The sequence below is a fragment of the Trichechus manatus genome, unplaced genomic scaffold (assembly GCF_000243295.1).
Source record: "Trichechus manatus latirostris isolate Lorelei unplaced genomic scaffold, TriManLat1.0 scaffold00002, whole genome shotgun sequence".
NCBI classification, from domain to species: Eukaryota; Metazoa; Chordata; class Mammalia; order Sirenia; family Trichechidae; genus Trichechus; species Trichechus manatus.
In genome coordinates this window covers 13524194-13539531 of record NW_004443938.1, presented here as the reverse complement: position 1 = coordinate 13539531, position 15338 = coordinate 13524194, and the positions used below count along the sequence as shown (strand labels likewise).

The 15338-nt window shown below is 45.4% G+C and overlaps 1 protein-coding gene across 1 annotated transcript in view; it reads right to left on the bottom strand.

The window, feature by feature from the left end:
• Positions 1 to 6364: 6364 nt before the first annotated feature.
• The window catches only part of TMEM242 (transmembrane protein 242), a 35043-nt gene continuing 26069 nt past the window's right edge, over positions 6365 to 15338 (bottom strand). The window contains exon 4 of the mRNA XM_004368809.2: positions 6365 to 7619. Within this exon, the coding sequence (XP_004368866.1) occupies positions 7521 to 7619 (99 nt within the window). The 3' untranslated portion in view covers positions 6365 to 7520. The remainder of the gene's footprint in view (positions 7620 to 15338) is intronic.

Below are 15338 nucleotides of genomic sequence, written 5' to 3'. Positions count from 1 at the left end.
CTCTTTAAAGTGTTGAAAAGCAAAGATGTCACCTTGAAGACTAAGGTGTGCCTGACCCGAGCCATGGTGTTTTCAATTGCCTCATATGCATGCGAAAGCTGCGCAATGAATAAGGAAGACCAAAGAAGAATCGATGCCTTTGAATTATGGTGTTAGTGAAGAATATTGAATATACCATGGACTACCAGAAGAACAAACAAATCTGTTTTGGACGGAGTACAACCAGAATGCTCCTTAGAAGCAAGGATGGCAAGACTTCGTCTCATGTTATCAGGACATGTTATCAGGAGGGACCAGTCCCTGGAGAAGGACATCATGCTTGGTAAAATAGAGGGTTAGCAAAAAAGAGGAAGACCCTCAATGAGATGGATTGACACAGTGACCTCAACAATGGGCTCAAGCATAACAATGATTGTGAGGATGGCTCAGGACCGGTCAGTGTTTCATTCTATTGTACATAGGGTCACTATGAGTTGGAACCTACTCGACAGCACCTAACAACAATATAACAACAACTGGGTTCACAGGGAAGTGGATGGTGGGTGGGTTGGTTTCTGTTTAATTTCTTCTATGAACAGCTCTGTGGGTGCCCAGGTGATCCTGGCCAAGGTGTTCCTGTGTGCCCTTCCTAATCCTAGTTTCACTCAGAGTAAAACTTCAACTCCGGTTCTCTGGCAACAAAATAAAAGTATCCACCTCCAGAGATGCGTTGTTGTTGGTGGAGGTAGTTGCTGTTGAGTCGATTCTGACTCATGGCGACCCACATGCTACAGAGTAGAACAGCTCCATAAGGCTTTCTTGGCTGTAATCTTAATGGAAGCAGATCACTAGGCCTTTCTTTCTTCTGTGGTATAGCTGGGTAGATTCTAACTAGGGGCAGATTAACCAGTAAGCAAGGTACCTGACAAGGGCATCTGCTGCATCCTACAAGGTGAAACCACCACTTCTTGGCGGATGCAAGGTCACTCTGAGTATTATTTGTTGTGTGAATCTATACTTAGCTGATTCTTCCTACTCCGTAGGTCAGAGTTGGTGAAATGTATTAGGATCTTGCCAGGTGGCTTTTAATTTTTTATCTTTAAACTACCTAGTCATAGGACTGGGAGTTAGAGATCCTCACTCTTGTACCCTATAGCTATAAGAGCCCGGGACCTAATTCAGAAGCTAATTTTTCACCTATTTTTTTTCTGTTTTTTTTTAAATTGTATTTTAAATGAAGCTTTACAGAGCAAATTAGTTTTTTATTAAACAATTAATACACTTATTTAATTTCTCATCATTTGGATGTGAATTTCATTTTCTTGGGTTTTGGTGGCTAACCAGATGTAGTCAGCATGAGTGAGAAGGCAACCTTCATTTTCACCAGGAGCTGGCTGGTGGTCTTCCCATGAGGAATACTCAAGGGAGCCAAATGTATAGTCTCAAAACCATCCCTTTCTTTTCTTGCTCCCTCCCCAACTCATGGCGACTTCATGTACTACAAAGTGAAAGATTGCCTGATGGGTTGCAGATCGGACTGTCGTGCTCCATGGGGTTTTCATGGGCTGATTTTCGGAAACAACATCACCCATGAGTCCTTTCTTCCTAGTTTGTCTTAATCTGGAAGCTCTGCTGAAACCTGTTCAACATCATAGCAACACACAAGCCTCCAACGAGAAACGGGTGGTGGCTGTGCATGAGGTGCATTGGCCGGGAATTGAACCTGGGTCTCCTGAATGGAAGGCGAGAATTCTACCACTGAACCACCACTGCCTCATGTTGCATATTTACTAAGTGCTCCTTACAGGTCTAGTCCTGAACCTAAAGAAACTCTGCGAGGATGAATGCCTGCTTTTCTGTCAGAGGCTCATAGGGGTTTCTCTAAGGTCTCACCTGATTCTTTGTTTCTTAGCCCAGCCCTTCACTTCAGCTCTTTCAATAATATTTGCAATATTAAGAGCTTAAAGCTAATGTGCCCCTGTGAAGAATATGGATTCCATCCCCAGCTCACTGGTTAGTGGCCATATCAGAGATGTTCAGTGGGGACAATCCCCATGGGAACATTACTGCAGGTGAGAAATGTTTGGAAAGATGCAGGGAAAATTGCGATGCTAGTTCATTTGTTGAACAGAGCAACATCTTGGCAGGCTCAAGTGCTATATTTTACCTCCGGCTCTGGATAAACCCAAATAAGGTGCAGTGTGACTCCACCTAGAAGCCATAGATGAGCCTCCCTGATCATGTAGTATGTTGCATAGAAAAGCGCAGCCTTCCACTTGAACAGGGAGTGGGTAGACTTGCTAATGTGCTGCTGCCACAGCTACTTTATTACACTCATTCATAATAAAGTATCCAAGAAAAGACAATCAGAGCCAGCCCATGAGCAAACTGGGAGCAAAGGGTTTCCTTGGTCATTCTGATCTGTTGACAAGAGGTCTTATTTCAGCCTTGCATGAGACTTGCTGCAATAGAATTTTTTTTAACTTTGCAACCTCTATTCCCACAGAAGGATCTGTAAGTAGCTGCAGCCACCATGGAATTGAAGGGAGATGGAAGGATCCAGGCAAAGGTGGCCGGCGCAATGATGAAGCCCACGAGATTTTGACATGGTGACACTACTGTTCAGGCAGAATCCCTGGGTGGCGCAAACAATTAATGCGCTCGGTTGCTGGTGGAAAGTTTGGAGGTTTGAGTCCACCAGAGGTGCCTCAGAAGAAAGGCCTGGTGATCTACTTCCAAATGATCAGTCCTAGAAAGCCCTGCAGAGCACAGTTCTGCTCTGATACACACGAGGTTGCCATGAATTAGAGTGAACTCGAGGGGCAACTGGTTTTTCAGTGTTTGGGCTTTGCTCGGATTAGGAAACAGAGGGGTTCAACGTCCACAACAGGAAGAAGTTGGAGCAGACAGTTTAGGGGCTTCTGAGAGATGACAGGGCAGTAGGAGAAGGCAGTGATGGCTCAACACACTGAGGCTCTCACCGTTTCTACCCAACCATGTCCTTCAGAGGCAGGCTGTAGCTCACCACCAGCGCACGCCAACTGGACTGACGGGGCAGGCTCGGACGTGGATCAGTGGCAATAAAAATAAACATATTCCCATCACCCAGCTTGGCAAAGGGGCAAACTGCAGAGCTGGCACAACACCTTTGAGGACTACCAACTCCAAACCTTCTTTTGTGAAATCAGTTCTGTCAACCTGCTCCTTTAAGACAGTGGGTTCTTGGTGCAGGTACAGGTAATTAACCCGGTGACACCAGTGTGGCGTCCCCAGCCCTGGCTCCACCACTCAAGGGCTCTTTGGGCAGAGAGGAAAAGCCTCTCGCTTGAACAGGACAAAATGCTACCAAAATGCATATTTTACTAACTTTCATGGGAAACTTTCAACTATTTGAAAAAAATACTACTATATTTTACCTGGCTGATTTTCATTTGTACTTGACTATTTGGTTTACTCTTTAAAGAAGATATGAAAATGAGATGAAAAACACAACATTCTCCATAAGCCAAACATAGCATTTTGCCCCAAGTGAAATAACTAAATTCAATGGCCTTTAATGACTTTTGTCCCCATGGTTGTCCCCCCCCCATTTCTTGTATTTGCCCCTTAGGTTGCAATGATTAATTTCCAAGTTTTCTCCCGCACTGCCCATGAAACCAGACATGAGTATGACCGGTGAGGTGACCCGGTGTCCCTCCCGACCCAGCAGCGAGAGAAGGTTGGGGCTGGACGTCAGCCCGCGTCCACGCACGGGACGCCCACAGACATGTCTCTGTGGGGCCTCAGCAGCCATTCCCTCCTTCATGATAACCTGCTTCATCCAGTGAGAGGCTGCCGGTCCCACGGGAGGCCGTTCCCACGCCCTATTTTTCTTTCCCAGGGTGTTCAGAAGCCGTGTTTTCCTTACTCTGAAATGAACAGCAACCCACGGATACATGTTTACTGGGCAGCAATAACGCACCAAAATAACCTTTTTTCTGGAATGGAACCTTAGGCCCTGGTAGCCTCCCCACTCTGCTCGCTGCGTTTTCTTGACACTGCTTCCCCTAATAGCTCTTCTGGGCGGTGAGAGCCAAAATGCAGAGCTTAACGCTCAAGCAGTGTAAGCAACATCCTAGTGAAAGCCTCCTTAATGTTGGCTTAGGCATGAGATGGGAATGGCTTGTGCTATCCCAGCCTTTAAAACATTTCTTGTGCTCAGCCTCCATGAAATGGATTGCTTATGGGGAGATAATATCTGTTCTATACCTTTCTAAGTCTGTGAAAAAATGTCATCCTGGTTAATAGGGTGATTAAAACTCTTCTATGCTCCAGGAGATAAATGTGATTGTTTGTCGTCCTCTACCCAAGATAAAGACAGCAAAGGAGGCAAACGTGAAATTCCATAACATTTTCTCTTTTCCAAAGCAGGAACATTCAGAAGTCAATACACAGATGGTACTTCACATAAGGAATAATACTATCTGTTAAACATTTTTCCTTTACATTAACCAACTTAACAATACGCCTCTGGTATAAAAGGAATAGACAAATGAGTAAACCTTCTGATATCAGGATTCTGATGGCAGAAAAAATACCATTTTGGTCATATTGCTTGTTTTCTTTTTTATTTTCATCTTTGTTACTTTATTTTTGCTTTTAAATTGTAATTGGAGTCTGTGTGTGGTTCTATTACAGGGACTTTGTCCGTCAACCATTAAGGACAATAACATACACACAAAGGGTCTTGCAAGCACCACACATACCACACACATACGTATTCAGACACTCGTCCCCACGCACGCGTTCATGCAGGCCTCCCACGAGCCGGGCCTGTGAGGCCAGCGCGCCCACCTGGCACGTGGCTCCGGCGCTGGGAAGCTGGGGGGCAGAGGCACACGGAGCTGAGTGGTGTCACCCTCACTACAGTCGCTCTCGTAGACAGCCGTCCTCAGCCGTGCACTGCTCACTGCCCATGACGCAGCACTTGTTTTCCCTTGCAGTTTTAGGTTAAACTTTCTTCACCTTCATAGTTCAGAAAATGAAACTAAAATAGATCCAAAATCACCAGAAATGACCTAACAGAGTATAAAAAGTTACTCATTGTGTTTTCCCCTCCCTAAAAAACATGGCGGTACATGTTGCTTCGTCAACCCATGAAAACAACTGCAATTGTGGTGTTACGGTCATCTCACCTTCGTGCAGCTATGAGACCAACCAGTAAAACCAGCTGCTGTGGGTGGATCCCGAGTCATGGTGACTCCGTGTGTGTCGGGGTATAGAACTGTGCTCCGTAGGGTTTTCAGTGGCCGATTTTTCAGAAATAGATCGCCAGGCCCTTCTTCGGAGGCACCTCTGGGTGGACTTGACTCTCTAACCTTTTGGTTGTGCTAACCGCTGCACCACCCAGGGACTCCAGCACCACAAGAAGCATGGCTTTTCCAGGTGTGGGGCCAGGCCATCAACTCCCAGGCAAGTGCCCTTTAGGTTTAGGCAGCTGGTATCCTCTTTGGTTTTTGCCTGTTTGTTTTAGTTAATGAAATGCTTTGCCTATTGTGCGGACTCTCCCCCCACCCACCCCAGGTCCTGGGTCTGCGGCACCCGCAGCAGGTGGTATCACAAGTTTCCCAGGCCCTGAGGAGTCCCGAGCCTCACGGAGCTTCCGGGGCGGAAGTCTGTTACACAGAAGCACAGCTGTGCCTAACTTCCCTTTCACCACTCCAGAAAAGCTAGACACTCTCACCTTCTCCTAACAAACCGAAAAACCAAATCCATTGCCGTTGACTTGGTTCCGACTCATAGAGACCCTACAGGACAGAGTAGAACTGCCCCAAGGGGTTTCCAAGCAGCAGCTGGTGGATTCAAACTGCTGACCTTTTAGTTCGCAGCCAGAGCTCTTCACCACTGCGCCACCAGCTTTTTAAAAATCAGTAGACATCCTCCACCAAGAAAAAGCTGCATCTGAATTCTAGCTGTGAATGGTTTTAGGTGGCACCTGTCCCATCTACGAAGGGCAGATGGGGCTCAGGCTGATGCTGTGGACAAGAGCCTGCTCAGTCTGGCTCCAGCCTCGTCTTCGTTTCATTCAAAGGCTCGGACCTCTCCTTAGTGAAGATTTAGTTAAAAAAAATAAAACACAGGTGAAGAGTCCTTTGCTATTTCACGTGCCCTGATCAATTTCACAATCCTTTTGCCTTTTAGTCTTGGATTCTGAACATGTTACATATGAATCCCAGGTGCTGATTACACCTGTTTAATTAACAATACAGTGATTTTAACAGGGTAACATGGTCTAGAGAAAAATGTTACATTATGCACTTGACATTTCATTTAAAATTTTTCCTTAGAACTTAAAGGTTTCATTATAACAAATTTCAAATGTACTTTATTAAACCTGACTGCTGACTAATTACAACCTAAGCAATTACAAAGAAATTACACAAATGATAATTCAACCAGAGGATATTTCTCTGGACATACTGACATATTAAAATAGTTCTCTTCTTCAAAACTTTTTACTCTCCACTAAAAATAACCGCACGTAGACATCGTTCTCCATCTGTCTCTTTGTAAGCGATCCCGGAGGACAGGTGAGGCTGGGGTGCGTATGTAAGAATTTAATAGCGGCAGTTTCATTAGGGGGCGGTACTAAATACTGACTATTTAGACTCAATACTCAGGTGACTTTCCAGTTAAACAAATGTGTTAAGATAGGTGGTAACTGGGCTATTTTTACTTTGACAGCTGAGGCAAAGCTACAAATTGTCAGGCAGCGTTCAGGGGCCCAGAACCAACTATTTTAAAAAGTACATTTCATACCCATGCCATCCTCATCATCATGTTTTAGCCCAACTGGGCCTTTTCAGGTTATCAGGGTCTGTCACCAGCTTCATGTTCTAAGTGTAGGAACTCAGAGGCTGCAGGGTGAGGCCAGCAGGTGACCAGCAGTGTTAGCTGCAAAGTGAAGACTGCGGCCAGGACAGTGAAGCCTCGCCCACTTCCAGGTGTCCAGGATTTGCCTGTCCCTCTGTCTTTTCTCTGCTAATGGGAACAAGCCCATCAAATTCTGACAGTCATACACTTACAAGAAAAGCTCTTGAAACACAATTAATTAGACATGCGGAGGTATAGGAGTCTGTTTATATAAAGATTTTCCATCATATATTGATTATAAATTTTCTTTTTTCAAGGTAGGAACTTGGTTTCAACGGTTACAGCCATAAACAGAAGTTTTACACTGGGTCTCCTCACATGAGAATGTTATCTCTATCATTATGATTTTTAAAAAATCTTCCTCACTTTGGTTAAAACTTACCCTCCCACCCCAACGTGTGCGCGTGCACGCACACACACGCATACACGCACACCCACCCTGACCAAATCCGGTTTAAAGTGAAGTATACAGGAACACTGTCAGTCTCCAGGCCCCCGACAAGGATGCTGAGGCATAGTCGAGGGTCCGACGTCCCCAAGGAGCAGTCGATACGAGTCCCTCTGCTGCAGTGGCCTGAACAAAGCCGCCCTTTCTGGAAAGCTCACTGTAGAAGTCATCCATGCTCATCTCATTTGGATTTCAATGCCTCCTCCCACTCAACAGCCGATTTGGAGTTCTTGGGAATTGTTGGAAACACTGATTGCATTTTACTTCGAAAGTCTTTCATCTAAAAGAAGTAAAAAAATCAGTCATCAAATGTTAAAAAGGGGAAAACAGCCAAAGCTATTAGAGACTGACACCTTTGCTGACTGCATAATACTTCACTGTTCACGGCACGGAGCAGAGGATTACCTGAATACCAATACACCGGACGGGCTACACTGCAGCTACCTTGGAAGAAAAATGAAATATGTCTCTTTTCTTCTTCCAAGTATGAATCTATTGGGTCTTAAAACATAAAGCTCCACTCTGAATCTGGAAGGCAAGTGCCCTAAACTGTCAACCCTCCATGATACTTATTCCCTCCCACAGAGGGACAGGAGCTGGCTTTCCCATTTAAGGATGCAGCTGTGTATCTGAATAATGAATATAGTCATGTCATTCAAAGGAAGCAGAACCTCAGAGCCAGAGGGGAGGAGAGGGGGGAAAAAACTTCACAGGCATTTAATCAATCTGTTGAAAGAACGAATCCATGAAAGAGTGTCCCTGTGTGCTGGGCAGTGTTGAAAACTCTGTGTAGGGGTTTTTACTACCAGCAGAAGGTTGCTTTGGAGCCCAAGAGGCAGAGCAGAGGAGTTGGAAGGTCTTAATATGGCGTGTTCACAGGGTCTCACAGTTTGCCTGGGGAGCCAGGCTCTAAGCACACACCCTCAGGAGGGGACCCTGATTTATGGGAGGTGGGTAATCCTTCCATTAGACAGTACTAGCTGCATATTCTCTGGTGCGTCCTTTTGACTGGTCCTGTTACAAAGGCACCATTTCAGAGGCACTACAGCACTGGGCTTCGGCTTTCTTCCCAGCCCTGGCCCAGCAGTACTTTCCTGAGGATGCAGAGCTCCTGACTGGGTCTGTGAGGCTCCCTGGTCTCGTCAGCAACATGCCAGCCATTTCTCAGTGCGGTTAGTTTGAGTCAGCTCATCTCTTTTTTATGTAGATGTTTATTTCATCTGAGGCCGACTCTGTTTCTCGTTTGAGACTTGTCACTTCCTAGGCATTGATTCCAGGCCTTGCAGAACTGTTAGAAGCCCAGCCTCTGGCATCAGACAGGCCTCTGTGTGACCCCAGCTCCACCACCGGGACAGCGACTGACTCTGAGCGGAGGTGTCCACGTATGTAGGGTGGGGGTGAGAAGGCCCTGTGGAGAGCTGTGAGGAGGAACTGTGAGGCCAGCGCGCCACCTGGCATGTGGCTCGGGCGCTGGGAAACTGGGGGGCAGAGGCACACGGAGCTGAGTGGTGTCACCCTCACTACAGCCGCTTTCGTAGACCTGCCAGTACCTGCACTGTCTCTGGCTCAGGCCTCTTTCTAAAAGCTTTAAACTTTACCACATTAAACAATTTCCAAAACCTGCCAATCCGATCACTGTTATTTTCATACCTTAACCTAATGAAGCTGCCTCACGGGTGTGGCACACACACGTGCACGCGCACACACACACACCAGCACACAGACCTGCACGTAGCTCCATACACTGTGCCTTCTTAATGGCCACTGCTGGGGGGTCGCGGGGGAAGGCACGCAGCCCAGAGACGGCTGCTCCGATTAGGGCAGTAAAGGGCTTCCTCTGGAGCGAGTGAATCTGGAGTTCCAGTTTTACAAACACGCCCTTCAATATTCAAGATGTATAATAGGCCAACCCAGATCTGTGGAATTATTAGTTTTCTATTTTTAGCAGGTATGCCAAATAAAAATGCTTATATTCATGACAAATGGAAATAAGGCCCAATCTCCTGAACTGTACGCCTGCCAGGAAGAAAGAGGTGTACATGGCTGGTACCCTGATGGCTTCCTGCCCTGCACCGTTTCCTGTACCCACAGGAGGACAGGGACCATGTGTTATGTGGTATCTATCTGAAAGAACCCACTGCTTCATTCCATTGTGACCGCGACCGACAGCTATGGAAAAAGTCAGCAAGGGCCTGGCACCACAGGAGGGCCGACTGTGACTCAGTCCAATGCTGGAAGCTCGTGTGGAGAGGCTGCTACATCTTTCTAAAGCCAGAGGAAAGCCTGCAATTTTGAGTCCCACTTAAAAATGACTTCTCAAGTAGGAAGGTAGTGGTGTACCTTCTACTAAAATGAAGATATATCTTAAGTGACCCTAAAATGGCCATTTTAAACAAATGCTCCCATCAGATTATTGACTAAAGTAGTGAAAGAAAAGATGGGTGAGCTAGTCCAGCATGGCATGAACACGGCTGACCTTCCTCTGCATCTCTCCGGCCAGTTTTACAAAGCTGCTATTGAAGGAGACAGAAACTTCATATCTGATGAAATATTACTCCAATAAACCCAATAAATTTAAACCAGAGAAGCCCAAAAAAAAGAGGTGGCATTTTCTCCGCACTCTGAAATGGAAGCCAGCCCCTGGAACGGCCCCTCCCAGCGCCCTCTTGTCCTCAGAGACAACACGCTGTCCTCTCTGTGGGCTCACACACAGGCAGCCGCTGTCTGCAAAAAGAGAACTCAGTCTTAGAATACTGCATCCTGACAGAACAAAGAATTTATATTCAGGACTTGAAAAGGTATTCTCCTTCTACCTGCTACTGAACTGCACTCTGGGAAGAGAGACCATGAGAAGGAGCTGGGGAGTTGGTGGAGGGTGAGTAGAGCATGGCCATCAGTGAGTGCCGCGCTCTTGTCTCCCTGTGGCCTGCTGGCGGCACTGGCTCCCATCCCATGTGACTGAGGGACAGAGGAACAAGCCCAGTGACACACGAACCATGAGGGCGCCACCCACATGAATTCTCTCAGCACTGGCAGTCAGATGTGTGCCAACCATCTGTCAAATTAAAAACTGGAATTTTAAAAATAATAATCTTTAACAGTGGCCAACATGTCCAACAAAGGAAAGAGGAATCCTTTCAAAGGACTGACTTTTGATAATTACAGTTTCTTTGATTCCAGTCAGAACTTAAAATGTCTTAACCTGAGGCCTGTTCCCACCTTCTCCCTCTAGGGTCCCTTTGCCCGTCCAGCCACCTTTCAAGATAAGTGCTGTGGAGGGTGAAATTCAAGACTCTTAGCTGGATGGCTTCTTTCTATCGTAATCTTCTTTCTAGAGTTTGAAACTCTTCAGAAATACAACCTAATAGCTGCCTCTTCAGTCTTCCCTCTTAGCCACAAATAAATCAATTTTGAAGAAAAAATAACAACAACTCTCCAAAATAAAAACACCCCAGACAAAGCAACATTTTATTTACAATAAGTCTCATGACAAGAAAGAGAACACCAGGAAAGATGAAGAGATGCACATTACTCCTAGTAAATCTAGGTCTACTCAAGGCGCAGAACGCCAGACACAGCAGACAGCTCCCTGATGACTTTCTATCTGAAACCAAATCAAAAACCAAACCCACTGCCGTCCATTCCAACTCATAATGACCCTATAGGACAGAGTAGAACAGCCCCATAGAGTTTCCAGGGAGTGCCTGGTAGATTTGAACTGCCAACCTTTTGGTTAGCAGCCGTAGTTTTTAACCACTGTGCCACCAGGGTTTCCGATTTTCTATCTGAGGAGGCTCATTATTCCTTTTGAGTTGAAAACCTACCTCAAGTTATTTATTCAAAATGCAGTATAACATTATAGCTAATGACAGGAACAAGACTTACTATGTTGGTCACACCATTTAGGAGGGAGGAAAAGGAAATGGAGACCACAAGCCTGCCTCTACGCCAACGATGGTCACGACTAAGTCCTGCTATTCCTTTCACCTGGAATCTCACCCCAGCTCCACCTCCCTCCTTGTTCTATCCAGGAGTCCAGTTCAGAAAGTCTGCCCTTGGTCAAGTCTTCCCCAATCCCCCAAGCCAAATTGCCTTTTAAAATCCTATCTCACCACTGTCCTTTGTACCTCCTTCCATTATAGGATTTATCATACATACCAAAACCCACCATTCAGACTCAGAGCGACCCTACAGGACAGAGAAGAATTGCCCCCTGGGGTTTCCAAGGCTGTAGTCTTTAAGGAAGTAGACTGTTACATCTTTCTCCCACGGAGTGTCTGTTGGGTTCAAACCACTGACCTCTGGGTTAGCAGCTGAACATTCAACCACTGTGCCACCAGGGCTCCTTTTATCATGCATAATTAGGTATAATTACTTCTGATTTTGTCACTACAAGAAGGACCACTTTGATTCACCAGCATATCCCTGTCCCCGAGAACACAGCCTGGTACATGAATAGGGAATTCAGTAAATGTTTTGCAGTAGGAAAGAATGAGTAAATAACTATAGAAGTGGGTAAAGCTGGAGGACTAAAAGGTCCTTGGGTGGCACAAGTGCTTTGCAACTGGCCACTTGAACACACCCAGTGGCACTGCAGAAGAAAGCCCTGTCCATCCACTTCCATAAAGACTATAGCCAAGAAGACCCTATGGAGCAGTTCTGCTCTCTAACACATAGGGTCACCATGAGTCACAATCAACTCGACAGCAATGGGTTTGGAGGACTAAAAGGCGAGAGAGCTATGGGAAGGCAGGGCTAGAGTGCCCACCTGGTGAGAAGCTTCTGGATAACTGGGTAAGTAAAATGGGTAGGCGCCTGTTTGGGGTGTCTTGGCAAGGGTGATACATAAATTCCAAATAAAACCATAGATAAGCTAAAAGATTTCCTAACTATTTTCAAAGCCAATACCTAGCTTTACCAAGTTAAAATACAAAACAAAACCATGCTTTTTAAATCTAGTCATGTACAAAAATAATTCTACAGTGTTAGAAACACAACAAAACAAATACATAATGGCAGAGAGAATATTTTTATCCTTTAAAAGTATTTAAGATGTTTTGTTCTCGGGAAAACTTTAAAAAAAAAAAAATCAGGGCATGAAACCCTTCATTTGCCAAAAAAAAAAAAAGGCTGCAATGAAAGCAGTGTTAATTAATCGTATAAGCTGATCTGAAATAGGCTATAAACTCATAAGCATGCAAGTAGAGCATTATATGAATACAATCATTTAAAAAGTCTTCTTTATGATTTGAAAAATCATAAAATATAAACTGTAGTTTTAAAACAAACTAATGGGCTGTAATTCACTTGCTCATAGATACTAACATCTATACAGCTTTCAAGTACTTAGTTGGGGTCTTTGCAAATCCCTGTGCCTCAGAGGATTTTCCTTTTTCAGCAATACTGGGAATGCTGGGGGAAGCAGGGCTGCAGCGCTTTGCCTTCCAAGTAGAATAAAGGCAGAGTGTCAATCCATAAAGCAACACTGGGATCAAGGTCCTATTGATGGCATTTAAATATTATAAAATGAATTGGCAAGCAATTTTAATAAATTGAGTTACCTAAACCTCATTTTTGTTCTTGAATGGCATTATCTTACTCATAATTTTTGATGCAATGTAAAAAAGCCACTTGTACTAATCATTAAAAAGGAAAAAAAGCAAATATTTTTATGTGGCACAAAATATAAGAAAAAAGGAGTGAAAATTCATTAGTATGTATTTAAATATCTTAAATCATACCTAAAAACTGAGAAAGTTTAACTTTATGGCTACAATTTCTAATTGCATAGATGCCATTTTATTAATTCACCTCATTTTTTCTCTGTGATCGGCTAAGCAACAGAAGTCATATTGTAGTCCTCCATAATAACAGCTTTATTCATCAAAAAAATTGATTGAAGAAAACAATTTATATGGAAGTTACTTTCTATCTAAGGTAGAAACTTAAGTTACTTTTATTAACCCAAAGCTACCAAAACAAATGAACTCTAATTTGTAAAGCTTTATCATTAATTTGTCCAAAGACTCTATCTGGACTAGGAACAGTCGGCAGAGGGAAGTGATGGGGAAGAAGGAAGGAGTGGTGCAGATGGGGGATCAGCAAGTACAAGGCTCAGAGGCACAGAGAACATGGCCTCTCAGTGTGGCTAGAGCTTTGTGTGTGATGGCAGGATTATGAAAGATACAGCTAGACTCTCAATTGCAGCACTACTGGTATTTTATTTATTTTTTTCTGCTTTGGTCCCGTTGTGCTGACTTCTTCTATATACTGCTCGCATTTTAGACCCGACAATCTTTGTGGTGGGAGCGGTCCTTGCACTGCAGGATGTTCGGCAGCATCTCTGGCCTCCACCCACTAGACGCCAGTAGCATCACCCTAGTTACACCAATCAAAGCCGTCTCCAGACATTGCCCAATGTCTTCTGGGGGTAAAAGTGCCAGTTAAGAACGGCTGAGCTGGACAACAAGCAGAGGCCAGGCCAGGGAGGGACTTGCAAACCATTTCCAGGAACTTGAACTTTATTCTCTAGGAAGAGGCGGCCACTGAAATGGTAGAAGCAACCTGTGCAGATTTCATTCAACAAATATTTACTAAACACCTATTACGTGCTAGGCACTGTTATGGGTCCTGAGGGTACACCAATGAACAAGATAAATAAGTTCTCTAGTCACTCAGAATTTACATTCTTGCTGGAAGACAAATGAAACAAGAAAATTGATGATACAATTTCATTTTGCAGTAAGTGCTGTGAAGAGAATAAAACAGGCTAACGTCCGAGAGTGACTGAGTGGTAGGCATGAAGAGGCTGTTTTACTTTAGATGAGATACTCTGGGAATGCTTCTCTGAGGAGGTGATATAAATCTGAGACCCTGAGTGGTAAAAAAGAACCAGCCGTGCAGACCTGGGGGCAGCTCCCTGGGCAAGGCCAGCACAAAGGCCTGAGGAAGAACAAGCCTGGCATGCTGGGGAAGAAAGCCAGCACGGCCAGAGTGCGGCAGCTGGTGGGAGGTCGTGGCGGTTCCAGATGGGGTAAGGGAGGTAGGGAGGTGGCATCATGGAAGGCTTCTTATGCCTGGGTAAGAAATCTGGATTTCATTCTAGGTTCAATGGGAAGCCACTGAAGGGTTTTACACTCTGGCTGCTGTGTGGGACAATCATTCTAGAGGGGGTAAAGAAGAGGCCAGGAGACTAGACAGAAACCATTTCAATACACTGGGCAAAGGATGAATGGAAGTGGGGAAAGATCAAAGGGTCAAGCTGTGTTTGGCTGCAGAGCTCATGAACAGGGCTTGCTTGTGGATTAGATGAAGGAGATGAAGAAATGAGAGCATCTAAGATGACGCCTGGGTTTTGGTTTGAGCAAGTCAGGGGATGGTGGTGGCATTCACTGAAATGGGGACCACTAAGGGAGGAGCCAGCTGGGGAGGAGGTAAGGAAGCCGACTTCTGTGTACGACGTGGGCTGAGACAGGCAATGAATCTGAAATTATGAAGTTGATGGCGAAGGCCAGGCCTGAAGCTCTGTATCTGAGCATCATGAATGTACAGACCGCTAAAACACCAGGCCTGGAGGAGGGCAGGGAGGGACTGAGTGCAGACAGGGACCACGAAAGTCTCAGTACAAGGCCAGTGGGCACTCTGAGGTTTAGAAGTTGGCCAGGGAGGAGACAGCAAAGGAGACTTCAAAAACAGCCAGGGGAGGGGGTGGAAGGTGTCTCAGAAGCCAAGAGATGGTATTTCATGAAAGAGAGAAGGCGCAGCTAAGAGATGACGTGACAGAAGGACAAAGATGAGACTCAACTGGCAACAAGGAGAGCACTGGCGGCCCTGACAAAAGCAGTGTCCCTGAGTGCTGAGAAGGAGGCCAAGTGAGGTGAGGACAGTGTCCCTGTGCTGAGAAAGAGGCCGAGTGAGTTGAGGACGGTGTCCCTGAGTGCTGAGAAGGAGACCGAGTGAGGTGAGGACGGTGTCCCTGAGTGCTGAGAAGGAGGCCGAG